We start from the raw sequence: 26,304 nt of genomic DNA, 5'->3' as shown, positions 1-26,304 counted from the left end.
CGCTATTTATCTTATTTTTACAGAAAATGCTGATACTGCTGGCATTGCTGAGTGTATTTGGTAATAGTCTCATTGCTGGAGTCGAAGCGAATCTGAGCTTAGGTTTTAAGGTCATCAGAGTGAGTAGTCCAAGATATGAGTTTCGCAACAAACAAAAGCTCTCTCTACATCTCTTTCTCTTCTTTCATTCTCTCTCATTCTTTCACTCTCTGGTTTAGCTGCCAAGGCATATAAATCCCGGTAAGTTCATTTATTGAGTTATTTGATATGTTTTCGACTAACGTTAAGCAAATTGCAATCAAATGAATTTCAAATGAAAATTGCAAAATTACATTCACTTTGCGCTTCATTAATCAAAGGCACTTCAAATCAACCCAAAAATAATTTCTCAAAACGAGAGAGAGATAAAAAAAATATAACTCAAGTACAGAAAACAGTCGGACAGACGATTTCCCATTTAGGCAGCCATCAATTTTAAATATTTCTCGTGTTGTTGGCCAAATAAATATTCATTTTTAGGGGCGCACGAAATGGCCAAATAAGGCAAGAAAGAAAACACCAAGAAACCAAATAGTAGAAAAAAGTAAACGAGGATAAGACATTTCCGAGTAAAAGCAAATGAGAAGCAAAGGTTTGCGCTGTTATTTAATAAAAAATTCCGTGAAGCAGACAAAGTTTAATAAAATACAAACGGACTGAAAGTCCTCGAAAAGGCATTGATTACGTTTTCATGAGCCAAACTGAGTCGTAAATCAACGGATTTAATTTTTAATCCAATATGAGCATATAATCTGAGCGGAAATCAAAGGAAATTTATTTTGATGCAGATGGATAGATATATTTAATTTATATGAATATAAAAAGATCATTACATTATTTTTTATTTTAAAGCAAAAATGGTACAAATATTTATTTTAAATTTGACTAAATATTTTAAGATAAATATGCCCTATGAAATGTGTAATTAAATACATGATTAAAACTTTTTATGAAAAGAATATAAAATACTTGATTAAACATATGGCATTAAAAGAATAAATTAAGTTTTACATATGACATATAATCGATTTGATTATTATATAATAAATTCAAAAATTCATTGCTTGAGTTTTTACTTTTTATCAACTTAAATAAATTTAGAGCTTTGGCACATTCGACAGCATAAGAAACAAAAGACTTAACATTACATTTAAAAAATATATAAAAATAAATACTACGGTTTCAATTCAACTCAAATATAATTGAAGTTCAAATCTTAAAGATGCTTTCAGCCTCTTAGCACTTCCTGCCGCAACATTGTTAGCATAATCTGAGTAAAGATTGTCTGCCTGTCGTTGGCAACTTGGGAGCAAATTGATTTTAATCGATTTATTTGATTATTTGTCGAATTGGCTCACACCTCCCCCTGGCTGCTGGCCGCCTTTCACCAACACATATAAGCGAAATTCATTCAACATGTTTGCCTGCTGCTTCACATGTTGTCGTGCAAAGCTTTTCAAAATTAAACAGCAGCACGAACTGTGCCAAAAACTTTTCAATACGGCTGCTACAACAAATACCAACCAATTTCAGCTTCGGGCCATATCGCTGCATATGTTTTATGGTTGTGTGAGCAACGCCCCAACTCTTCCCTTACGCCGTGTCCTGCTGCTTCTGCTCCTGCTGCTGCTGCAGCTAAAAGCTAAAAGTTTTGAGTCAAATGCCAATACAGTTTGTGCGTCCGTGAGCTCTCGACGCCTGTTGTGGGTTACGTAGCTGTTGCTGTTGCTGGTGCCAAAGCACAGCCCCCCATCTGTGTGTGTGTGTGTGTGAGTGTGCCTTGGGCCCATATCAATGCTCCACACGTTTTGTTGCCTGTAGCGCTCCCCGCTGCGCTGATGCATTGTCCAAGCAAAGCGGAACAAGTTTATTTAAACTGTAAAACTTGTTCTTTTTTTCCGAGTTAAGGGAATGACGAGGGGCGCGCAAGGGGCGGGGCGGGGCGTGTAACTTCTGAAAAAGTTATCGAAACACGAAAAATGTGGAGCGTGTAGCTCATATGTGTGTGTGTGTGTGTGTGTGTGTGTGTGTGTGTTGAATGTGTGTGCGTGTGTGCTCATGTAAGACCTGACGAAATAAACTCACAAAAAATAAATTTACGAAATCGTGAGCAATTCTTATTTAAACAACATGCGAAAAGATTTACTGCAAAAGATTTGCACATTTTCTACAGATGACATCAATTATATGAAACGGAAAGAGAATGAGAGAGAGTGAGAGAGAGAGAGAGAGAGAGAAAAGAAGTTGAGATGAATAGAAAGTTAAAGCTAGATATAGGGAAAGGGAAAAGGAAGCTAAAAGCAAAGTTAAAGCTAGAACTTCAGTCCAGTCAAGCAAAGTTAAGGCTAGATATATTCTAAACCAAAGTCAAGGCCTGCCTGCTCTGTAAACTCCTCTGGCATTTACTTGATTTGAAACCTTGCAGACCGCATAAAATTTCCATTTTTTTGGCGACTCTGCTAATATCGAGTGTCAAGCAAACAAGCATTGAATACACAATTTGCAATAAAATTGCGCATACGCAGCGTTGTCCCAGCAGACATTTGCGAGCTGAGACTTTATTGAACGATCTACGGCTGAGTGTGTGTATGTGTGTGTGTCTGTGTGTGTGTGTCTGTGTGTTGGACAGTGAGCACTCAAAAGTTGTCGCACACACGCTCGAGTGCTGTAAATCTTTGCACAAAATGAAACTTTATTTGGTCATGGTCATCAACGACTTAAGTAAATCCAAAAAATAGAGGGAAGAAGCAGAAAACTCTAAGTAAAACAAACACTACGGCCCTCTGGCATAAGACAAATAAACTGTGCAAACGTGACCCCAAACCAGGCACCAAGACAAGCGCTGATGACCCCAAACAAAAACCCGTCGTTGGACACTGGACGCAAAAAACTATGCTACACGTTTTTTTGGAAAAAGGAGAGGGGTAAAGGAGGCTGGTGTTGTCTAGCTCTCGGCACAGGCACAAAGGGGTAGTAGTAGTAGGATGGCAAGAACTTGTCGCAAGGTAAACAATAACGAGCAACGAGTACATTACGAAACAACAACAACGAGAGTATAATGCATAACATGAAGTTATAGCTGGGATAAGGCGGCCGACAAAAAAGAAGAAGAAGAAGATGATGCAGAGACAGAGGCAGGCAGAGGCAGAGGGAACGAAAGGACGACACACATAACTGCTTAAGTACACTCCAGCAAAGCGTAGACAGTCTTAAATGTTGACAGCTAACGCAGATAAAAGTGCTCGCATTGCAATTTCTCTATATACTTCCGGCTGCCAGGCAGCCATACCCTGTAGAAATATGGCCAAAGAGGCTTAGCCTTTGGCAATGAATGTTTATTGCTAGCTATTTTATATGGCTTAAGGTGATGGCTGCCTTGGCTTATGGCTGAATTTGATGCACTTGTAGGGTATCTGTTAGTTGATAATGCCCATCAAGTGCGCTGCACTTTGGCTGTTTTGCTCGATTCGATGGGGGGTAAACAGCGATTGCTTGTAAAGAGCAATGACACACAGAGAGAAAAACTTTGAACTTTAGCTGTTATGTAAAGCAGTATGAGTGTGTGTGTGGGAGTCTGTGTCTGCCTATGTCTGTGTGTGTGTCTGCTTCAAAGTACATTAAGAAGATTGCACTTTCGAAATTGACACAATTCCAGGCCACAAAGTAAAAAGGTGTTGGAATTTGCCGCAAGCCTCTGACTACTTACGGCCATTGCTGTTGTTGTTGTGGTTGGAGCTCAAGTTACCGCATAGATATCTAATTGCTAATGACATAAATATGCGCCCACGTGCGTGTATTACATTACAGGCAAACGTTCAATGCCAATTTGCGCATTAACCATGGCAGCAAGTGAATGAATGATGATGCCGCAGCCGTGGCAGCCAGACTGAGATGGCTGAGAGGGCTGACAAGGCTGGCTAACAGAGTCACGTCGTCAACGAAAATCAATTCACGAATGTGCCCAAGAAAAAGTGGAAAATTGCCAGGCGAGCACGTAGACATAAAGTACCTATAGGTGTAGCTCGCTCTCTCTCTCCCTCTCTCTCTCTCTATCTCAATCTCTGTGTGTACGCCCACTCCTCCTCCCTCTGTATATCTGCGTAAATTCCTGTGTTACTGTGAAATTGCAAATATCCAGTGGGGCAGCCGCAAAATCCGAATAATTGTGATTGGCGGCTAGACATATTTGTGGGCCGTTGGAGCTGGATGGAGCCGACGGCTCCAAATGCAAAAGGCAAAAGCAAAAGCAAAAGCAAACTTTTGTGGCCTAATGGTTGCCCATAAACCAAAACATTTGTCAGTATCAATTTTGATGAGGCCCAAACGCACATCAAGTCTATTGTTTGCTTCGCAAATATAGCACCCACACATATGCTGTAATTGTATGAGTGTATGCTGAGTATGTGTGTGTGAGTGTGTGGAATTTATAAGAGTTACTGTGGCTTCCTTTGATATTAATTGGTTTTCTCTGCTTTTTTTTCTTTTGCCCATTTGACATGTGATGAAACGACTCGGGGGAGACAGCGTAGCGTAGGCGAATTGGTAATAAACAAGCCTTGGCAGCGTAATTATGGCAATAACAGCATTCAATTCCAAAATTACTTTTACGAATGTCTGCAAATAAAGAAACAACCACAACAACAACAACTAAGAATAATGTAGAAAACAAAATGTACTCGAATTGAGCAGGAAATGAGAAAAGCGGATTTTTCATTTAAGCGAGCAGCATGCGACATAAATTACTTTTGTGGTTAGAGTAAGCTAATAATGGAAAGTACTTTATAACAAGCAAATGTTCAATTTGTCTAGATTGATTTGCTTTGGTTTTTATATGAAATTGAAGGGAGATTCTATGTAAGTTTACATATGTTGCAGTAGCAGAGGTATAAAGGTAGAAGTTGTCAGGATCTGTAAGAAATGGCTAGGACGAAAGGCGGTGATACTTTAAGGACGAGATAGTTAATTTCGCAATATGTATTTGATATATTAGAGACATTTCGTACAGGTTTGTAGAAGAAAAAAAGTTGATTTCCCTCCTCATTACAACTTCAAGAGTTAGTAAGGTCTTTACTATAATATGATATTAATACACATAATTAATGTTTAGGGAAGAATAGATCACAAGTCAGATGAGCCAGCTTATGCATATAAATTAATTTACATACACATGTAACAGCATGCTATATATATCTCAGCTTAATGTAATCAAAAGTTATATATAAAGTCATTTCCAATTCATAGCACACCCACACATGCCTCATGCGAGCCATCCAAAAATATTCGCTTTAAAATTCCTGTTTTCCATTCGCAGCCATTAGCTGGAAAGCCGCAAAACTCTAAATGTTGCGTTCGATTCAATTTCTAAACCTATTTCGAGCTCGGTTTTCTGCTGATATATTTTCTCTTTTTCTGCTTTACTCTCTGACTCGCTTTACAAAAATTTGTTTGTTCTCTTCTTCTTCTCTTTTTTGGCTTTACTATCGGCTCTTTGATGCCGCATGACAACAATGGAACTGGCATTGCTCTCGCTTCCTGTCACACGGCTGCTCCAATTGGACTCGTCCCCTGCCTGGTCCTCTGGCCCCCTGGTCCCGCGTGCAGCCAATTGCAGCGTTGGCAACACTACATTCGCACATGGAGCCACATTTAAATTGGATTGCAAAACCCAATGCGTTTGCGAGGTAAGTGAAGCGCGGAGGGCGGGCAGGGTGCAAGGGCGATAACATGCCACAGATACGGTTTAAGGTCAAATGCAGTTGCACTGAACAGCATCAGTTGCCAGCCATCGATAGCCTTTTAGCTTTGCAGTTGGCATACAGAATTTGACACAAGGGTTAACACTTAACACTTGTGTGGCCACAGACTGAGAGAGGGATGTGTGTATAAGGTTAGGCTGTGGGATATCTTATGTTGATGAGGGGGGAGTGAAGAGATGGTATGTGTGTGTATGAAGGAAGGCAAGACTGGTATGCATTACATAAGGGTTAACACTTATTTAGCTGCTGAGATTGTGGATGGATTAACGCCAGCATATATAATATTTAATAATAATTAAGAGTTATGCCTAGCAGAAACTATAGATCACAATGTGAACAGAGCACAAATGCTTTAGTATTAACACTTATGCGGTGACATATTGATAGATAATTACTTATGGATATATCGTATATGATATACGGAGTGTAGAATATCTTATCTTAAGTCTATTAGCGTATGTTTTATGTTGGTATTTATATTAGTCAGCATCAGTATACCTATATCTATGTACTATATCTATACTCACATATAAATCAGAAATAGAACTTCCTTATATAAACTACATATATGATATTGTTGATTTTGATTATAATCTCTAATTAGCTGATTGGTTCTCTTATAGCTAGGGCAATCCCATTACTTAAATTGGCTATGCTATATACCACATATGGTGTTAATATTCAATTTACTTATTATTGTTTAGTCAGCGAATGCTTTGAATGAGATTTACGTGCAATTATATCAAAAGAATGCAAAAGGATTGCCTAAATCTGGCTGAAAGCAAAATCCATGGCATTGCTTAATGGCCGCACATTTGTTTCCTACGAGTGTGTGTGTGCACATGTGTTCGATATGGCTACAAGTGTGCGTGTCTGTTCGCACCTATTGCCTGCTGCGGCCGTTTATCATGGCGCCATAACAGAGACACACCCAAACACACACACATACACTCTCTCCCTCTCTTTCTCTCTCTATTTATCCATTGCAATTTGGACAGACAACCGAAAAGGAAGGAGCCAAACCCAGTTGGCGCTTAGACAAACAGCTTATGTTCCAGCCAATACATAGAGTAGAATGCGCTTGAATATGACTTTATTTGCGTGGGGTAGGGAGGGCAAGGGGCGGTATAAGACAAACAAAATAGCAGACAACACTAACAGCAACAGCAGCAGCAACAACAACAACAACAGAAGGCTGCTCTCTGCCGAAATTTAATGTATTTTAATGTTGCTTTCGCTGCTTGCAGAATGGACGCCATGCCTGCTCCACGCTGTGCCCCAACGAGCAACTGCCGGCGCCGGAGGACACGATTTCATGCAGATCACCGCGTCTGGTCGAGGTACCCGGCCACTGTTGCAAAATGTGGCTCTGTGAGAATCCAACAGCTGATGGTAAGTTCTCTGTGCATGTGTGTGTGTGTGTGTGTATGTGTGTTTATATTTGTGCCTGTGTTTGTGTTTGCCTGTGCCGCTTCTCCGCCAACGGCGGGATCTGTGGTCCATGGCTTTGTTATTGTTTTATAAGTGCGTTTATAGCCACAGCTCTCTCTCTCTCTCTCTCTCTCTCTCTCTCTCTTCTCTTTGCTCGCTGCGGCTTGGCCATGGTCCTGTGCTAATGGCACCCAGGGGCAGCCAGTTGCCATGTCCTGGCACAACTTAATGCTGTTTAAGCGCCCAGCCAAAAGCGCAACGCATATTTATGAAGATGAATTATTCCATGAGAGCGTCTGTTGCTCTTCCCCCTCCTGCTGCTGTTGTTGTTGTTGATGTTATTGTTGCTGTTGCTGTTGCTGTTGCTGTTGCCTGAGGCAATGGACAGCAGCGGCGGCAGCAGCAGCAGCGGCAGCATAATTACTTACACAAGGATTAAGTGTTAATTAAACGCGCAAAAATGCAATAAATAAACAAGATTATTAAGCGCTCTCAAGATGCCCTCACTTCAAATGGGCTTAACGCCTTCATCAATTGTGTGTGCGAACGTGTATGTATATGTGTATAGCTACACATGTTTATGATACATGTATATATGTATATGTACATATGTGTGTATAGACAACAGTTGAGCTCACTAATTGCTTTGCAACATTCAGAAGGTTAAGATGAAGAACCTTTATTTGATATACAATGGAGTACTATGAAGTATTCCATAATTAGATTGCAGAGTCAAAGCTCTTTCATCTCTCTTATCTTTATAGATTCAACAGATTGCAGGCCGTAAAGGCCCATATAGATGGAGATTTAGCTTCTCTTACTTAAGAATATTATAGTGAATTTAACATTAATTGCTAAGCACTCTAGGGAGCTCTTATCTTTGACGAACGTCAATCGTATCTCTCCCTAAACGATGTTCGTAAAAAGCGATTGAATAGCTCAACCCACTCCTGAAAATGAAAAGAATCGCTCTAGTTCAGAGCGAGAGTATATGATTATTTCGGCTGATTTAACGAACAGAGCGTAAAGAATAGGAAGACTGGAAGTTATTTGTGAGCCGTGGCAATATACTCTAGTCAACCATCATTCTAGAACTCCACCTCATATGATGATTACGTGATCTGCAGATCCTTCAAAGGAAGGCAGACGATCAAATAAAGGTTAAGTGGAAAAGTAATATATGTCATTAAATGTCAACAAGTCCACGCTGATGGGGTAAATGAATTCCATGTTGGCCAAGTGGAAATGGAGAGAGAGAGAGAGAGAGAGAGAGAGAGAGAGAGAGAAGAGAGAGACCCATAAACCTAAGCAAACATTAGCATAGAGACATTTGTATAAGATATATCTGCTTGCTCACCGAGTGCTTGGGTTAAATAAATAATGATTTAGCTTCTCAGCGTCCATTGCAGGTACTTAGTGCTAGTTGGGCGTAGTTGCTGCGACTTGGTTAACTTCAAAGAGGTTTGCTGAGCAGTTCGTCCATTTAGTTACTTAGGCCCCACTAAGCACTCGGGCCATTAGGCGGCCAATCATAAGCATTAGCAATACGTATATTCCTTAACGTTTCTGTTGTTGTTTTTGTTGTGCTTGGCACTCATTATTGCAGTCTATGCCACCTGCCACAACAGCAGCATCAGCGGCAATTGGAGCGCCTGCAGTCGGCCGTGTGGCCTGGGCATGGCCACAAGGCAGACGAGCACCCATGCCGGCTGCCATCAATTGAGCAATTTACGGCTTTGCGAGAATCGCAGATGTGCCCGGGACAATAAGAGGAGCAACAGCCAGAGCAACAGCCAGAGCAGCAGCCAGAGCCACAGCAAGAGCTATGGCAATAGCCACAATAGACTATTTAACAACTTGGCCAGGAGCCAGCTTCAGCAGCAGCAGCAGCAACAGCAGCAGCAGCAGCATCATCATCATAGGAGGAATGGCCATGCCAAGGCACTCGATATGCAACAGGAGCCCGCGCACAGAATAAGAGTGAGTTTTTGTTGTTTCTGCTGCGACTTCGGCTTCTGTTTCTTTACCTTGCATCATCAACTCCGCAGAAGGGCCACGAGTGCCGCAGCCTGCAGCGCCTGGGCACTGCCCGGATCCGGCTGGGCGAGTGCGTCTCCCGCAAGCTCTATCGCCCCAAGCTCTGCGGCAGCTGCCATCGGGGCACCAAGTGTTGCATTCCAGCTGTTTCGACCACAATTCAAGTAAGTTGCGGTTTCGCCTTCAATTGTAACGATCTCAGTTCAATTTGCGAATTTCACAATTCAATAAGTCATGGAGTGATCATTAAATATTAAAATAATAATTTTGAAAATAACAAAATAAATCATATATTTTTCAAGCTTAAACTCAAATATTCTTTAATCTCATCTCAACTGAAACTTGATGCCAAGCCAATTGAAATGTTTTTCTGTTTGTTGTTTATTTGATTGGACTTACCTTTTGGGCCGTTCTTTGAGTATTAATTAAAAACGAATCGGATTAAAACGTCAATCTGCAATTGCAATTGGCAGCTGAAGCTGAAGCTGACTGTCAAAATCGATTTAGTACCTCAGAGTCGAGTGCAATTTCCGATTTATTAAACTGTAGCCTTTAGACAGCAGCGTAACTCTTGCCGTGATTTCCACTCGTTACATTTACAAGTTTACACTCTTTCTCTTCTCTCCTCTCTTCTCTCCTCTTTCCCGTCTGCAGGTGGAGCTGCTGTGCCCTTTAAATGCCGTTGATCCAATTAACTACGTACAAAAGCGCATGCAACAGGACGAGGCAGCCGAGGCAGTCGAGGCAGTCGACAGTTGGCAGCCGGAAGGACAGCTATGGAACACCATTGGCTTGGAGCCCATCGATCAGGAATTTCTGCAATCGCATCAAATACAAATTGAGAATAAATTCGTTGCCGTCGAATGGATACTAAAATGTGAATGCAGCAAGAATGTGAGTACCGCCTGGAAAGGGGGCGTGCCAGTAAATGTAATATTCCCCATTCAGTTGCCTAAACGTAGTCATATTTTTGCGCCTTCTCATATATGTATGTAGAGGTGTATGTCTGTGTAATGCCATTCCATTCCATGCCAAATAGCACTCACTCAACAGCCCAACCCTATCCCTCAATTCCCCTATATAGTCCGCTCGATTTCGTCTCCCTCTCCCTCTCTCTCTGCCTCTGTCCCATTATCCACAGCAGCTGCACGAAAATTGCTTTCACTTGTCATTTTAATCGCATTTTTCTTGTTGTTCTTGTTTATAAACGATTTCTTTGCTTCATTCTCTATACCCTTTGGTGGGGTATTTTGATGAGCTTGTCAACGCTTGACAAATCAATTTTCCAGAAAATTTTATATTTATGTATGTATAGGAATTATATTTATATACTCTTGGCAGCTTACGTTTTATAAACTAAATTTCTGGGAATTTATAATTGGACAATTCCATCAGAACTATTATTTTTTTAAATATAAAATGGACATATTTGATTCGATCTTATTATTTTATTTTTTTTTATATTTTATATATATTTTCTTCATATTTTATGTTTATGATTTTTTTTTTCTCAATTTTTCATTCATTTTTTATACCCTGAACCCATTGAAAATGGGAAATCAGGGTATAATGTTTTTGTGTAAAAGTATGTAACAGGCAGAAGGAATCATCGCAGACCCCACAAAGTATATATATTCTTGATCAGCACGATGAGCTGAGTCGATATAGCCCTGTCCGTCTGTCCGTCCGTCCGTCCGTCCGTCCGTCCGTCCGTCCGTCCGTCCGTCCGTCCGTCCGTCCGTCCGTCCGTCCGTCCGTCCGTCCGTATGAACGCCGAGATCTCAGAAGATATAAAAGCTAGAGAGCTGAAATTTTGTGTGCATACTCGTGTATACCATACGCAGTACGAGTTTGCTTTATTTTTTCGATAACTCATCCGATAACTTTTTTATCGAGAATAATCGAAAAATTGATTTTGTTTTTTGAGCCTCATCGGAGTACTATTAGATGTAGAGAATTCAGATTTACTGTGTATATATATATGTAGAATACAAACATTTTGTAATCAACAGATTTTGGATACCACGCCCCCTTCGCCCCCAATTTGTAAAAAACGTATTTCAAGTACTAGAGACTTGTGCTTTGGAATGTACACACATTTTGACCATATTATTACGCCCTGAAAATTTCATTAAGATCGTATGCTTACAAACGAAGTTATTCACCAAGTAAATTCTCATACTATTGCCCACACTGCAGCGCAGCCCAAGCGCAGTCGCTGCTTACTGCGCAGTTAGCAGAGCGCGGGCGCGTGAGGGTGGATGCATGTAAATGTATGTGTGCGTGCATAAAAGAAGTGCAGAATGATAAGAATATCAGCTTTGAGGGTTCAGGGTATCTCCTAGTCGAGCAGTCTCGACTAGAGTCTTCTTACTTGTTATATATTAAATTTATTTTTTATATATTATATGTCAGACACTTATTTCAATATTTACTTATTATTTTTACATATTTAAATAAATAACTATTAACTTTGCCTTTGATTAAATTTATTTATAGCTGCATATACCTATTTTATGGAATTTATCAATACTTATTTTCAAATTCATAAAGAAAATAAAGTTCGTATAGTTGTTAAAAACTTTCTCTCTCTAGGGTATTCCATATTCGTTGCTCTGCATTATTATTTTCTCTTTGTTTTTGTTTATTCCGTTTTTTTTTTTTTTGCGTTTCATGTTCTATGCACAAATGCTTTGTTTTGCTTTTTTGTAAAAAAATATTACTGCAATTTTTTCTGTTGACTGTTTTTGTGATGCGGATCCGTGAGGCGGTGGGGTGGTTGGGCGTGGGCGTGGAATATGGGACCCGTGTTCAGAGTCAGTCGCTCGTTTGCTGAAGTTCGCACCCAGCTGTCTGTTGTGTTTTCCCATTATTTGGGCGTATTCATCTTGAATGCCTCTTTCCCCTCGCCCCTCACCGCTCACCCCGCGCTCCGACTATGCCATTGTAGTTGTTTTAGTTATTCGGTATTTGTATTTCCATTTGGGAAGTGCTGCTGCTGCTGTTCCTGCTGCAATTGCAATGATTGGATTTTTATGAATACATTCATCAAATCGCTCTGCCACCGCCAACCACTGGCAACCATCGACAACCACTGGCAACTAGTACTACCGCCTGTTACATTGTTTCCCCATACATTCGCATTCATGATTATTTTTCACTTACATACGGTTCCCATAGCTCTCTCTGTGTGTGTGTGTGCGGCTTTCAGTTCATGTGCGAGTTTATCAGTGGTTTAGTTTGGTGGCAACTGCAGCACGAGTGCCGAACGAGCAAACTATAAAGTGCAGTTAGGACATTATTAAAGGGAGTGAGAGAGAGGGAGAGAGAGAGAGAGAGAGAGAGAGAGAGAGACAGAGAGAGAGAGCATGAGACGGTGTAGAGGTAGAATTGCATATATAATAAAGGCAAATGTCTACTAATACAATTTAATGACGGATTGTAAAGTGATAAAGTTTAACTGGAAACGAGAAGAGTTCACTTTAAGGGAACTTTCTCAATAGATTCTCAATAGATTAAACTCTTCTTTAAACCTATGCAAATATGTAGAATTGAAAGCTAAGGAATTTAACAATATATCCAATTAATAATCCATATTAATAATCTGTAGTTTATATATGTACATTTCTTTACACTTGTATACGATACAGATTACACAAGACTTTGATAATGGACAAAGTCAACAAGTGTGCTAAAAGAAAGTCTTAAAGATAATATTTACTTCATTATTTGCTGTTATTTACATTGCAAAAATCTATGTTCGCACAGAATAAATATTTCGCTCTGAACCGAGCAAATTTGCTTTACAGTTTATGCCTCATAAATAATCTGTGTAAGCAACGATATCTGCGTTTATCTTGTGATTACATCAAAATTTGTATAAGAGAAGAGAGCGTGAAAGAGAGAGAGAGAGTAGAGAGTAAAGAGAGCCTCTCATCGATTAGTCAAGTAAACACATTCGTCGAACTGTTCATTATCGATGAGCGCCGCTCGCCGCATTGGAGCGCCACGTTGACCGCTGAGAGAGACGCCGGCTGGACAGAGCGGAAAGAGTGGCAGCGATTCAGTTGCTAGCCGAACGTCTAGCGTGAATGACGTGTGGGAGGGGCTTGCGCATCGATACAGTGCATAATGAGTGCCATGCGCTGCGCTCTGAACAAAACAAAGAGAACCGCCCGCATCGTGATCATTGGCGCCGGCACGGCGGGCATTGCGGCGGCCACACGACTACTGGAGCAGGGCTTTAGGAACATAGTGCTGCTGGAGGCGGAGAATCGCATTGGCGGACGCGTCAACACAATTCCGTTTGCGGATAATGTGGTGGATCTGGGCGCCCAGTGGTGCCACGGCAAGGTGGGCAATGGCGTCTATGAGCGAGTCAAGGACCTCGATTTGCTGGAGGACACTGAGGACCATTATGAAACCTACAAGTGCGTGCGCTCCAACAAGCAGACACTGCCCGACGATATTGCGGATAGCTTAAAAAGTATTGCATTCAATTCGATTCCGGAACGACAAACGGAACTCGTCGACTTCAGAGGCTCGCTGGGCGACTATATCACACAGAAATACTGGAATGAGGTGGCCAAGCTGCCGCCAATCGATCGCGCCATAGCCGAGGAATTCCTCGAGAACTTTCACAAGTTCGAGAGCTCCGTGGAGGCTGCAGATCATTTGTACGAAGTCTCCGGCCGTGGGCACTTGGAGTACTGGCTCTGCGAGGGTGAGCTGCTGCTCAACTGGCGCGACAAGGGCTTCAAGAGCTTCTTAAGACTGCTGATGAATGCAAGGAACGATGAGGCCGATGATCTTGGAATGCTCAAAGGCCGAGTGCTGTTCAATAGGCGCATATCACAGATAAACTGGGAGGGGGATGGCGATCTAATCATACGCTGCTGGAACGGAGAAGTGATTACAGCGGATCATGTCATCTGCACGGTGTCCTTGGGAGTACTGAAGGAGCAGCATGCCAGCATGTTTATCCCCGCCTTGCCCGAGGCCAAGGTGCGAGCTATCAATGGACTCAAGCTGGGCACCGTCGACAAGTTCTTCTTGGAGTTTGCTGTGCCTCCTCTGCCCGCAGATTGGCCAGGATTCAGTTGCCTTTGGCTGGAGGAGGATCTGGAGGAGCTGCGTGCTAGCGAACGCTTCTGGCTGGAGAGCGTATTTGGATTCTATCCCGTGTCATATCAGCCCCGCATCTTACAGGGCTGGATCATCGGCGCACATGCCCGCCACATGGAGACGCTCACCGAGGAGCAAGTGCTTGAGGGCTTGCTGTGGCTCTTCCGCAAGTTTCTGCCCTTCGATTTGCCACAGCCACTGCGCTGCCTGCGCACCCAATGGCACGCGAATCCCAACTTCCGAGGCAGCTACACCTTTCGCACCACCTACGCGGACGAGCTGCGCACCGGCGCCTGGGATCTGGAGGCGCCGCTGCTCGACGTGGGTGGCCGACCTAGGCTGCAGTTCGCCGGTGAGGCCACACACAAGCATTACTACTCCACGGTCCATGGCGCCGCAGAGACGGGCTGGCGCGAGGCGGAACGCCTGAACACCTACTATCGCTCCCGAACACACCGGCTATGAGGGCCAGATAACGGACTGTGTGCACAAGCCAATAAAAGTGCTTAGCAAATTGTGTAACGCTTTAAACTAAACTAAACTATGTGATTTACAATTAGTCATGGAGGTAACTGTCAAGGGGGAGTCGATTAAAGGGGGATGGGTCATATGCCTCGAAGGCATTTGATGGGGAATATTTAGGCAACAAGCCAAGGCCTCTTACCTCCACCTGGAGGAGTTTCTGATCCTTTGACTAGCCCCGAAACTGTTCAATATGCGCAGAGTTATCCAATTTTAAAACAGAAAAAACAAAAAAAACAAAAAGTGTTTCGGTTTGAAATGAAAATGAGTAGCTGAATTGCCGACACATGGGCTGCATATTCATTGGAGCATGGAAAGAGGCCAGAGTTTCAAGCACTTTTCAGTGTTGGGCCCAAACATGTTGACCAACTCATTTGCAAGCGAACGAGCCGCACACAACAATGTAATTGCACTGTTATTGCGAGTGGGGGGGGCGTGGCCGAGCACTTAACACATGCAAAAAGTCTAAATAGAAACAGAAATGCAACGGCAAAAATCAGTTTCGACAGAAGCCGGACAAAACAATGCCACAAAACCCGCAAGCCCACAAACACCCACAGTCTACCCCTTCCCCTCCCCCTCCCCTGCCAAACACGACTCAAATCAACTGGACTTGGCTCGCCTGGAAAATGTTTTAACCATTGCCAGTGGTGCTCCTACCTAAATGTTGAAAATTCAAATTTATGCCACGCAGAGGCCAAAAGGCATTAGAGTCCCCGGTTTCATGTATTTGCCAGCACGCCTCGCAGTCAGCTCTGCTCTGCTCGCAGATTACCCACATACACAGCCGCTCCCACATTACATATGCACACAGAGAGAGAGAGAGAGAGAGAGGGGCAGAGGGAGAGATAGGTCCGCCCTCCTCCCCTTACAAGTTGGCTACATCTGTTGCGGCTTTGCCCAGCCATTGGGCAGCAGTTGTGCCCAGCCAGTCGGATACGTGCGACAATCAGAGAAAATGCCCTTGTTTGTCCGGGCTCTGGTCAGACGCTTGACAGGGCAGAGGGCTACTAGCCTTAGATAAAAGCTACGCTTGGATGTTTCAGAAATTGTCGTATATTTTCTCATGCTTGAATTTTGAACCAGGAATTAGCCAATTCAGTTCATTTGAACTGATCTAGTTAGCTGGTTGCATTCGCTCTCGAATTTCAAATTCGGGCCACAGCACCGCTCGCTCGGGCATAGTATTCGTTCAGGCGATCCGCCTCCCGCCAGCCCGTCTCCGTGGCGCCATGCACCGTCGAGTAGTGGGCCCTGCTGGAAGCCTCGCCAGCGAATTGCAGTCTTGGCTTGCCGCAAGCATTGGTCAGAGGCGCCTCCAGGTCCCAGGGGCCGGTCTGTAGCTCATCAGTGTAGGTGCTGCGGAAGCTGTAGCTGCCACGGAAATGGGGATTCGAGTGCCATTGGGTGCGCAGGAAGTTCTTTGGTTGCGGCAAATCGAAGGGCAGAAACTTGCGGAGCATCCACATCAAACCCTCGAGCACCTTGTCCTTCTGCAGGGTTTCCATGTAGCGCGCATGCTCCCCAATGATCCAGCCCTCCAGCATGCGCGGCTGATCCTCAAATCGATGGATGGCGAAGACACTCTCCAGCCAGAAATGTTCACTGTCACGCAGCTCCTTGAGGTCCTCCTCCATCCAGAGGAAATGAACGCCAGACCAGTTCTGAGGCAGCGGCTGCACTGCAAACTCCAGGAAGAGCTTGTCGACGGTGCCCAGCTTGAGTCCTCTGATAGCTCGCACCTTGGCCTCCGGCAGAGAGGGCAAAAAGAGGTTGCAATGCTGTTCCTTCAGCACACCCAAAGACATTGTGCAGATGATGTGATCCGCTGCCATCAGCTCGCCATTCCAGCAGCGCAGCACCAGGTCTTTATCCCCCTCCCAGTTGATCTGGGAGACGCGCTTGCTCAGCTGGACTTTACCATTGAGCACGCCCAGATCGCCGGGCACATCCTCCTTGGCTTGCAGAAGCAATCGAAGAAAGCTCGCGTAGCCCTTATTCCGCCAATGGATCAACTGATCCCCTTTGCACTCGACATACTCCAAGTGGCTACGTCCCGAAAGCTCGAAGAGAGTATCGGAGCCCTCGATGCCGCATTCGCCTCGCTTGAAGCTTTCGAGCATCTCACTGGCTATGACGCGATCCACATCGGGCAACTTGGCCACCTCCTGCCAGTACTTGTGGGTTAAATAGTCGCCCGTGGAGCCTTCGTAGACATTGGGTCCATTCGGTAGGGAGCTCTCCGCAGCTGTTTTCAGGGCATTGGCCGTGGGCTGCGGCACAAGCTCCTTGTTGGATCGCAGAAAGCGAAAGGTGTTTATGAAGTTGCCCGTCTTGGTAACCATATCCAGATCCTTGACCCGCTCGTAGACCACATTGCCCACCTCCCCGTGGCACCACTGGGCGCCCAGGTCGATGACGTTGTCCCCATATGGAATCGTATGGATGCGTCCGCCTATGCGATCCTCTGCCTCCAAGACCCGCACATGCCGAAAGCCGTGCTCCAACAGCCGAGTGGCAGCAGCAATGCCCGCCGGACCCGATCCAACGATGATAATGCGAGCCGTCTCCTTGGACTCCTTCTTTGGGCGAGCGCACTGAGCGACTGGACAACTGCTCATGGTGTGTGTGTGTGTGTGTAGGTCAGCACTTGTGACTGTTTAGACAGGGCGAGTGGTACTGGTATTTATATGTAGGATTGGGCTTCGATAAGAGCCTGTGTTTTGTTTGTGTTGTGGTTTTTTGGTTATCAGCAGCTGCACTTATTTATTTAAGTATTACCCTTATTTTGACATTGGGATTTGCACCTACCTCTACAAAATTTCTATGTGTAATATGTCAGGATTTTAGAGCTTGCTTGAAGTTAAACTGCGAAAGATTCGAATGCTCCGGTTACAGGGTATCTTAACAGTTGTGCTGGTGGCAATCGGCGAATGTTCTCTTCTCTTCTCACTTTGTTCCGAATGGACAATAAAGATCTTATAAAAATAAAAATGGTGCATATTTGTGTTGACTGACTAGGGAATACCCTGCATTTACCTATACACTTTCAAATGTGTTTTGAGAAAATTAGTTTACCTTTATTTTGGCATAGAGCTTTGCACAGGACTTTTGTTATTTCTTTGTTTAATATGTCTTAATTGTAAAGCACGCTTGGATCTAAAGAGCTTACAGCACCGTATATATAGGGTATCTTAATAGCTCTGCTAATGAAACTTGACGAATGTTCTCAGCAAATTTTGTTTAGAAATTGATTGCTGAGCGGGTAGTATAAAGATAAACAAAATAAATAGTTTGTATGATGACTGACTGGTCCATACCCTGGATTTATCTATCTACTCTCAACTATTTTTTATAAAAATTATTTATTATAAGCTTAAATTTGGATATGGACAACAGTCAATGTTGCTATGAATTTTTATAAAAAAAATATTTTCTATATACAAACATGTAAGAGATTATATTTAACTATTCACCCTAAGAGTAAGAGTTTTTAATAAAATATATCATAGAGAGACATACCATGAATAAAATCTGTTATGACATGAAGAAGCATGTGAAGAGATATCTAAGAATATGTATATTCCATGTGGAATATTTTCAGAGTATTCAGCTCGTGTAGATTCTCTTCGCGCATGCCCTATATAAACAGCGGCCGTCGTATACTCTTGCCTTCTTTTAAAAAACCCATTGTCTCGTTCTTTCTCTCTTTCTCTTTCTCTTTCCATAGATTTAATGTATTCTGGTTTGGCTTTTGCTGTTTTATTATTATTATATAATTTTGCAATGCAAATGAACTTTAGCTCGTAAGCGAAATACACGTTTGAACGATGATTAAGCAATTATTTCGTAATCGTGTCACGCCCACCTCACGATCTCTTTACGCGTTCCGAGCGCTGTAGTAGGCATTGAGGCGATCCGCCTCGCGCCAACCGGTTTCCGTGGCGCCGTGCACTGAGGAGTGGTGCGTCTTGCTGGTTGCCTCGCCAGCGAACTGAACTCTCGGCGTGCCGTCGGCGTTGAGCAGGGGCGTCTCCAGATCCCAGGGACCGGTGCGCAGCTCATCCGTGTAGGGGGTGCGCGAGCTGTAGCTGCCGCGGAAGTTGGGATTCGAGTACCACTGGGAGCGCGTGAGCTTCAACGGCTGCGGCATGTCGAAGGGCAGGAACTTGTTGAAGAGCCACTGCAGGCCGCTGAGCACTTGCTCTTCGGTGAGGGTTTCCATGTAGCGAGCATGCTCCCCTATGATCCAGCCCTGCAGGAGGCGTGGCTGGTGCAGAACGCGATGGAAGCCGAAGACGCCCTCCAGCCAGAAGCGCTCGGTGCCGCGCAGCTCCTGCAGATCCTCCTCCAGCCAGAGGAAGTTGACGCCGGACCAATCCTTGGGCAACACCAGCGAAGCATACTCCAGGAACAGCTTGTTCAAAGTGCCCTGCTTGAGGCCATTGATGGCTCGCACCTTGGTCGCCGGCAGCGGCGGCACAAAGAGCTTCTGGTGCTGCTCCTTGAGCACGCCCAGGGAGACGGTGCAGATGACATGGTCCGCAGTGAGCACCTCGCCATCCCAGCAGCGCAGCAGCAGCTCACCGGTGCCATCCCAGTTGATCTCGGTGAGGCGCTTGTACAGCTGCACACGCCCATTGAGCACGCCCAGATCCTCGGGCTGGTCCGGGTTGGCGTTCATCAGCACGCGCAGGAAGGTCTTGTAGCCCTTGTCGCGCCAGTTGAGCATGAACTCGCCCCCGTCCTTGGCAAACTCCAGGTGGGCGCGGCGCGAGACCTCGAACAAATGATCCGATGCCGTGAAGGAGCAGCGGAGCTTCTGCAGGTTGTCCAGCAGCTCCTTTGCCACGGTGCGATCCACCGCTGGCGACTTGGCCACAAGCTGCCAGTAGTTGCTCGTCAGATGGTCGCCCAGCGAGCCGTTGGCCTCATTCGGCTCCGTGGGCAGCGACATCTCCACGGCCGCGGTCAGCTGGAGGGCCGTCTCCGCGCTCAGGATCTCCTTGTTGGAGCGCACGAAGTACGTGGCCTTCAGGGCATCGCCGGTGGCGTGCAAGAGATTCAAGTTCTTCACCCGCTGATAGACGACATTGGTGCCCTCGCCGTGGCACCACTGGGCGCCCTTGTCCACCACGCTGTCGCCGAACGGCACGGTATTGATGCGCCCGCCCACACGACTCTCCGCCTCCAAGATCTTCACGTTCCGAAAGCCCAGCTCCAGCAGCCGCGTGGCTGCCGCAATGCCCGAAGCGCCGGCCCCAATGACAACAATGCGCGCCGTCTGCTTCGTCTTTCTCTCAGCTGCCGTGCGCGTGCTCATGATTTCGGTTCCTCTATACTATATAAAATGCTCTCCGACTAGATTAGATTCGGCGTCTGGCTTCACGTTTCGCTGGCAACTGAGCGAGCAGCGGCAATTTCAGCTGTTTTATATTCTATTCTGAGAGCACAGCGACTCAGCGAATTGTTGCTCCGACTGGACTTAACTGATCGGCAATTATAGTTAAAACTAATATTGGGCTGACTAGGCTGACCCCAAGCATTAGAGCTGGACTTGCTCCAGATCTGACGAAATAGACGTCAAAGTAATTAGTTTTAATACGTATATGTAGAGTTCGTAAAATATAATAGAGCATATGTACATATTCTATGTATGTATATACCACTTGGTGCAAGTCAAGTTCAGCTTGACCTTCAAATGTTGATGCTGTTGCTGTTGCTGTTGCTTTTATAATTGTTGTTAATCATATGCGGCACAGATTATGTTCTATTTGTATTCAAGGCAAATGCCAATGCCATTTTCAATAGGGGTTTCTCTATTTTATAACTAACTAATAGAATTATATATTGATATATCGCTGATCGTGAGTAATTATAGGGATATAAAATTATATTTAGTTTACACATTATATACGTATGTACATATGTATTCGTCTACAATGGGGTCATCAAAAACTTGTTTTGATCGATGGCTGTCTCTTTTGCTGTTCTTCCGTTCGTCCGACTCGACACAAAGCACTTGGCCGCTATCAAAGCGAGAGAGAATTGTAAATGGGAATTTATATATATATGCGAGACTATACTAGAGTCAGATAAGAATATCAGCCTACGCCTATTGTGGGTAACAACAAACACTGAATTGGAGGGGCTACAAGTTAACTTAAGAATTTGCAGTAGCGTACAGAGAATTTGATAAGTCGCCAGTTAAGCACCATTATCTCTGAATGATCCACTTATTTTACATTTTAATCAATTTGAATTAGGTTTTAGTTAAAATTTAATGTATTTTATTTCAAGTCAAATTGTCTTTTTTATTAATATTTATTTAAACTTGAATATTAAAAATAAATTTAAGTTTTCATTTATTTACAATTATAGTTTTTATTTTATTATTTACTATTTTACTCTAATTATTTTTATTTAAATTTTGTTTATTTCTTTTTATTTATTGAAAAATGAATTCAGTATTTTCTTTTAATATATACATTTTTTAAATATTTTTATAATTTTTAAATTCCTTGTAATTTAAAAAAAAATAATTTTTATTTTATGCTTGCTTTTTTTTACTTATTTTATTTTTTTTTTTTTGTTTTAAGCATAATTTTGACTTTGAGCAATTTTTTAAATTTATTGTAAAGTTAATTATCATATTGAATGTTGTAAAATTTTTGCCTATATTCATTTCAATCTAAATTATTTAATCATTTCACTAACGCTAATCGCTCTCAGCTAATTTTATTTGCTTTATCTATGTATATCAGTCGCATTTATCTCGCTTTAAATGTGCTCGCACTGAGAGTTAAAGGCTTATCGATTGCTCTGGCACACTTATCGCGATTACTGCATATTTCAGTTATTATTGCTAACTGTTGTCTTTGCCATTATTATTATTATTATTATTATTATTGCTATTATTGCTGTGGTTTCTTGCCCCACTGGAGCCAGCCCGTTTCTTGGCTCCTAGATGGGCGTTTCTGCTGGGGGATTTGCGGTTGTCTATCTTATCTGGGCCCTGGCCTTTTATTCGTGTGCATTTATGCAATATTATATTGCAAATGCAATTTAATTTAAGTGTATCCCGGGGCACATAACCACAAAGCCAAATTATATAAGCGACTAGAATACTTCGAGTATTTCTTATCAATTAGTGACGTATGCGAAACCCATAGAAGCACTATTTAATTGCTGGCAAACCTATTATTATTTTTGCTTATCAATTTCACAATTCAATCCCAAGTTTAAGCATATATGCACCCATACCCATACCCATTAAATCTGAATCTTTTCTCTCTTCCCACAGTATTGCAGCGCAGACAAAAATCGAAAAGTGAACGCAACTGCGACCAGATTCGGGGGCAAGCAGAGCAAACGGCAGCAGAAACAGCATTTGCATTCTGCCAAAATGCTACAAAATGAGCTGAAATACAAATTTGATGAACTGCAAAATGTGTCAGGATACGAAGAGGAGGAGCAACAGGAGCAGCAGGAGCAGCGGGAGCAGCAGCAGCAGCAGGGGGCGAATGCTGGCAATGTGAAGAGCAATGAGGAGACTTCATCATCGGAACAGCAGCCTGATATAATACCCTATCCGCTAAGCGTGGGCGAGATCAGCTGGAAGAAGGAAAAGCGGCAAAGAAAACAAAAAGAAGACGAAGAAGAAGAGCAACAATGGCAACGCACATAGCGTCAAGTGAGACTTGAAAAATTCTCGAAGAAAACATATTGATCAGCTAAGCAGTTGAGTAGAACTTAAGATTTGTACAGCATAGCGATATATTGATATATATATATACATAAATGTATTTTGGATTTTGAACAAAATTGAGATTAAGCTTGTAAAAAAAAACAAAACAAACCAATATGGTTTAGGATTTGAGCTAACAGAGGAGGCAGAAGAGGCATTAAGTGTAAGTAAGTGTGGATAAGGAGCGAGTTGAGAGCAGGCGATACGAAATACCTAAACAACAGACAAGGCAAAAACAATATTTTGTAGTATTTCAGCTATTGAAATATGCAAATCTGAATAGAAATCTTTCAAATATATAGATATATACACACATATATATATATATATGGCATTAATATGTATTTTTGCGAGCACACATATACAGAAAGCTGCTTACAAAACAACAACAAAGGAAAATTCGATTGATAAACAAAGCAAGAAGCAAAAGTTGCCCGAAATGGATAAATGTAATTTTCTTATATAGGTGTACAATAAATGGCTTAACTTAACATTAAACGAAGAGTTGATTGTGTGTATGTTTAAACTATATAATTGTGCTATATACTCGCTTATATACATACATATATGTATTCCGATGCTTGTGTAAGTGTATTGAGGACTCTGCTTGAGCACAACAGTTAGACAACAGAAAACCAAATAGTTGACAAAAAGCTCTCTCCACAAGAAAAAAATAAATAAATGAAAAAAGAAAATGCAAAAATATGAACTAAATTAAAAACATATCCCCAGAAGTTAAATATATACATATATCTATTATTTATGAGAGATCGCAGCTTGTGCATACTCATATCCATACCCATATCAATTGTATCTTTTAGACGAGGCAAGAACAAGCAGATAATACTATATGAAATATAATAAATGAAAATTCAAATATATTCTGCTGCATTTGTTGTTCTCCTGTCCTCCTGTCCTGTTTGCTTTCCAGCTTCTCGCTTCTCTTTCTAGTCTGCGTAGCCTTCCGCCTTCTCGGTCACACAGGCAATCCACTCGTCCCACTTCTTCTGCCACTTCTCCAGGGCCTTGGTCTGCTCCTCTGCGGTGAGGGCACTGTACTTGAGGGAGCTCATGGCCAGATGCTTCAGCAGCCGCAGATCCGCTGTGTAGGGCGCGATGCCCAGGAAAGCAAAGTAAAAGTCGTGCGTGAGGGGCGAGGCGTGCCAGAACGAGGGATCATCGGAGGCGATCACAATCGGCACATTGTTGGCAATGAGCATCGCAGCCGGATGATTGCGATAGTCGTGACCGAGCTGCAGCACCTGATTCGAGACGGGACACACTTCGATGGGTATGTCCAGTTTCTTGGCCAGCTCCATGGCCACAGGATGCTTGACCACAGCGTAGCCATGCCCGATGCGCTTCGTGCCCAGCAAAATGGCATCGATCAGATTCTCGTCGATCGAGGTGCCGAACCAGTTCGTCTCGCCCGAGTGGAAATAGAAATTGATGTGCTCGGGCATCTTCAGCAGCGGCTTCACGAAGTCTACCAGCGGACGGCCCATCTCCTCGTGGCCCACCAAATCGAAGCCAATCAAAAAGTTCGGATATTTTTTCTATTCGAGGAATCTGAGCATGAGAAGGACAAATTTGATTTCATTTCACTTACATTCAGCGCAACGCAGTCCTCTACATATTTCTCCACAACTTTCGTCTGGACGCCACGCAGCGGCGCATAGATCAGCTTCGCGCCAATGAAGTCGGGATGATGCTTTAGGAAGCGCTCCGTTTCCGTCTTGTATATCTCTACGGTGTTCTCCATGGACAGCTTGGAGCCATCCAGGCTATACAGATTGGGTATGAGGGACCTCAGCTCCAGGTACTGCACGCCATCGGCATGCATCTCCCTGAGCGCATTGTAGTAGTAGTCCGCCCAGACGGGCGCGTGGAGCAGCAGCCCGTCGAGCAGCGTGAAGATGCTCATGAACTTGCGCCACGCCTCATTCGTGGATACGAAGTTGGTGAAGGGGTACATGGTGAAGCGCTTGCGGAGATAGTTTCGCACCTTCAGCTCGCCGTGCTGCTCACGATATTCGCTCATGGGCTGCCACCTGCAGTCGTCGGCGGCGGGCTTCAGGACGGGCTCCGACTGGGAGAAACGGAAGGCGATGGCCTGGCAGCCCTGGTTGGCGGTGCAGATCCACAGATTCTCACGGTACGTGAGATCGATCAGGAAATCCGTGCTGCACAGAGCCGTATCGTGGGCGTGCAGCAGGCCGCCCTTGGGCATGTCCTGCAGCATCCGGAAGAGCGGAGATCGCTTCACCTTCTGGAGCACATCGTAGATGTGGTGGCCCGGCGTGAATTGGCTGGGATTCTGGAAGCCCGTCTCCAGCTCCTTGCACTTGATGCGCTTCAGCACTCGATTGGCGGCCAGCTCCTGCGCCGTCAGCTCCAAGCTGCTGCCCAGGCACGAGGATCGCTCCATTTGTATCATCATTTTGCGCAGCGTGCCGTAGGCGTCGGGCGTAATGTCTCTCAGTCTGCGGCACAGTGACGCAGGTAAATTAATTTTAGACGCCGCCTGCCCGGACATGCAGCGCACCAGCTGCACTTGCACTTGCACTTTTCCGGACATGTTTTTCCTAAATAATTTTGAAGTCGATTTTCCGAAAGGGAGTCTAATCATAAAATATACTAAAATATAAGCTCTACATCATTTCTGGAGCTCAACTGAAGTCTTATACAATGTACAAAATTTCTAAGGTTCATTTGTCAATGTGCTGTACGCATTTCGCACACACTGAAAGAGACAGAGAAAGTGGGAGAGAGAGGGAGTGATGGCACATCCGGCAACTACTATACGCGAACTTTATTAGTTATTTATGCGAATGGCTCTGGTTTTTTATGCCCGCGCGCCCTCAACACCACATTAAATGTGGCTGTGCCCGGCATCAAATTGATGAGCCTGCCACAGGCCGGGGCCATCACACGCACACACACACAGATATATATGCGGCCATCAATTTTATGGGCTCATACATATTCGGCCAGGCGTAAGCCTAACCCGCTGCAGTTTGCGCTGTACCCCATAAAACTCTGCTCATTACGCGAGCTCAAATCAAAATCAAAATCGAAGAGAGTGAGAGAGAGCTGGAGAGAGAGAGAGAGAGAGAGGGAGAGGGAGAGGGAGTGTGGGTAGTGAGATCCGCTGTTAGCACCACTAAGCAGAAGCACGTAAAATTGATACATTTGGAGCAGTGCTCAAAGCAATCATTGCTTTGGCCCCTGGCCCAAAGCATTCCACATTCATTAAACATCGACCGCTTTTCTGTGCACTCAGCAGCAACGGCAACAGCTCTCAATGGCCAAGAGATTTATGCCCAGGTCGTATGTTAGCCTGCCAAATGCATTGCGCACGGCATATCATTTAGCGATGCAATTCAGATAGCGTGAAAGCCCCAACTACTTTAGTGCAATGCTATTAATCGCTTAAATATGTTGCTTCTGAGTACGGACGTACGTCGTTGGCCTGGGCTCATTGTAAATTTAACATGCACTTTGGCACGATGTGGCCTCGCACAAATGAAAGGGATATGAAATTATATACGATACATTTGGATGTGAGCTAGCCTTATGGTATGGATATCTTTTAGATCGAACTATAAGTGGACTATATGAATATGTAGGAACTTAGCTTTACCATGT

General features: G+C 43.8%; 5 protein-coding genes across 6 annotated transcripts; 2 read left to right on the top strand and 3 right to left on the bottom strand.

Annotated features, from left to right (window-relative positions):
- Window positions 1–23,535, top strand: Ccn (cellular communication network factor protein Ccn). 2 transcript variants are annotated; one of them, XM_018099579.3, is made up of 8 exons: window positions 1–119; window positions 219–240; window positions 5,641–5,720; window positions 7,043–7,187; window positions 8,833–9,206; window positions 9,275–9,427; window positions 9,918–10,157; window positions 22,213–23,535. In XM_018099579.3, exons 1-8 carry the CDS (start codon window positions 27–29, stop codon window positions 22,594–22,596), a joined length of 1,491 nt encoding a protein of 496 aa, XP_017955068.2. In that variant the 5' UTR covers window positions 1–26; the 3' UTR covers window positions 22,597–23,535. The 2 variants fall into 2 exon arrangements, with proteins under 2 accessions (XP_017955068.2, XP_089116672.1); XM_089260546.1 differs by having other exon boundaries at window positions 3–119; window positions 5,638–5,720.
- On the top strand, window positions 13,277–14,928 carry LOC108650424 (spermine oxidase). The gene has a single exon (XM_018099560.3). The coding sequence runs from the start codon at window positions 13,395–13,397 to the stop codon at window positions 14,850–14,852; it is 1,458 nt and encodes a 485-aa protein (XP_017955049.1). The 5' UTR covers window positions 13,277–13,394; the 3' UTR covers window positions 14,853–14,928.
- LOC108650421 (spermine oxidase) lies at window positions 15,943–17,732 on the bottom strand. The gene has a single exon (XM_018099557.3). It carries the CDS (start codon window positions 17,528–17,530, stop codon window positions 16,058–16,060), a length of 1,473 nt encoding a protein of 490 aa, XP_017955046.1. The 5' UTR covers window positions 17,531–17,732; the 3' UTR covers window positions 15,943–16,057.
- Window positions 18,668–20,335, bottom strand: LOC108650425 (spermine oxidase). The gene has a single exon (XM_018099561.3). It carries the CDS (start codon window positions 20,230–20,232, stop codon window positions 18,790–18,792), a length of 1,443 nt encoding a protein of 480 aa, XP_017955050.1. The 5' UTR covers window positions 20,233–20,335; the 3' UTR covers window positions 18,668–18,789.
- Window positions 23,392–25,285, bottom strand: Adgf-B (Adenosine deaminase-related growth factor B). The gene is made up of 2 exons (XM_018099552.3): window positions 24,266–25,285; window positions 23,392–24,212 (listed from the first exon to the last, which is right to left on the bottom strand). The coding sequence occupies exons 1-2, from the start codon at window positions 25,283–25,285 to the stop codon at window positions 23,604–23,606; spliced, it is 1,629 nt and encodes a 542-aa protein (XP_017955041.3). The 3' UTR covers window positions 23,392–23,603.
- Window positions 25,286–26,304: the final 1,019 nt, after the last annotated feature.

This window comes from Drosophila navojoa, chromosome 4, assembly GCF_054131105.1.
Source record: "Drosophila navojoa isolate 15081-1374.11 chromosome 4, UAZ_NAV_1.0, whole genome shotgun sequence".
NCBI classification, from domain to species: Eukaryota; Metazoa; Arthropoda; class Insecta; order Diptera; family Drosophilidae; genus Drosophila; species Drosophila navojoa.
This window is presented reverse-complemented; position numbering and strand designations above follow the sequence as displayed.

Bases quoted from the DNA above. Each gene is read 5' to 3' on its own strand.
- Ccn (XM_089260546.1), top strand. From the start codon at position 27: ATGCTGATACTGCTGGCATTGCTGAGTGTATTTGGTAATAGTCTCATT. The intron at 120-218 runs GTGAGTAGTCCA...TCTCTGGTTTAG, and splicing joins TAGGTTTTAAGGTCATCAGA to CTGCCAAGGCATATAAATCC. The intron at 5,721-7,042 runs GTAAGTGAAGCG...CGCTGCTTGCAG, and splicing joins AAACCCAATGCGTTTGCGAG to AATGGACGCCATGCCTGCTC.
- LOC108650421 (XM_018099557.3), bottom strand. From the start codon at position 17,530: ATGAGCAGTTGTCCAGTCGCTCAGTGCGCTCGCCCAAAGAAGGAGTCC.
- LOC108650424 (XM_018099560.3), top strand. From the start codon at position 13,395: ATGAGTGCCATGCGCTGCGCTCTGAACAAAACAAAGAGAACCGCCCGC.
- Adgf-B (XM_018099552.3), bottom strand. From the start codon at position 25,285: ATGATTAGACTCCCTTTCGGAAAATCGACTTCAAAATTATTTAGGAAA. The intron at 24,213-24,265 runs GTAAGTGAAATG...TTCCTCGAATAG, and splicing joins AGGACTGCGTTGCGCTGAAT to AAAAAATATCCGAACTTTTT.
- LOC108650425 (XM_018099561.3), bottom strand. From the start codon at position 20,232: ATGAGCACGCGCACGGCAGCTGAGAGAAAGACGAAGCAGACGGCGCGC.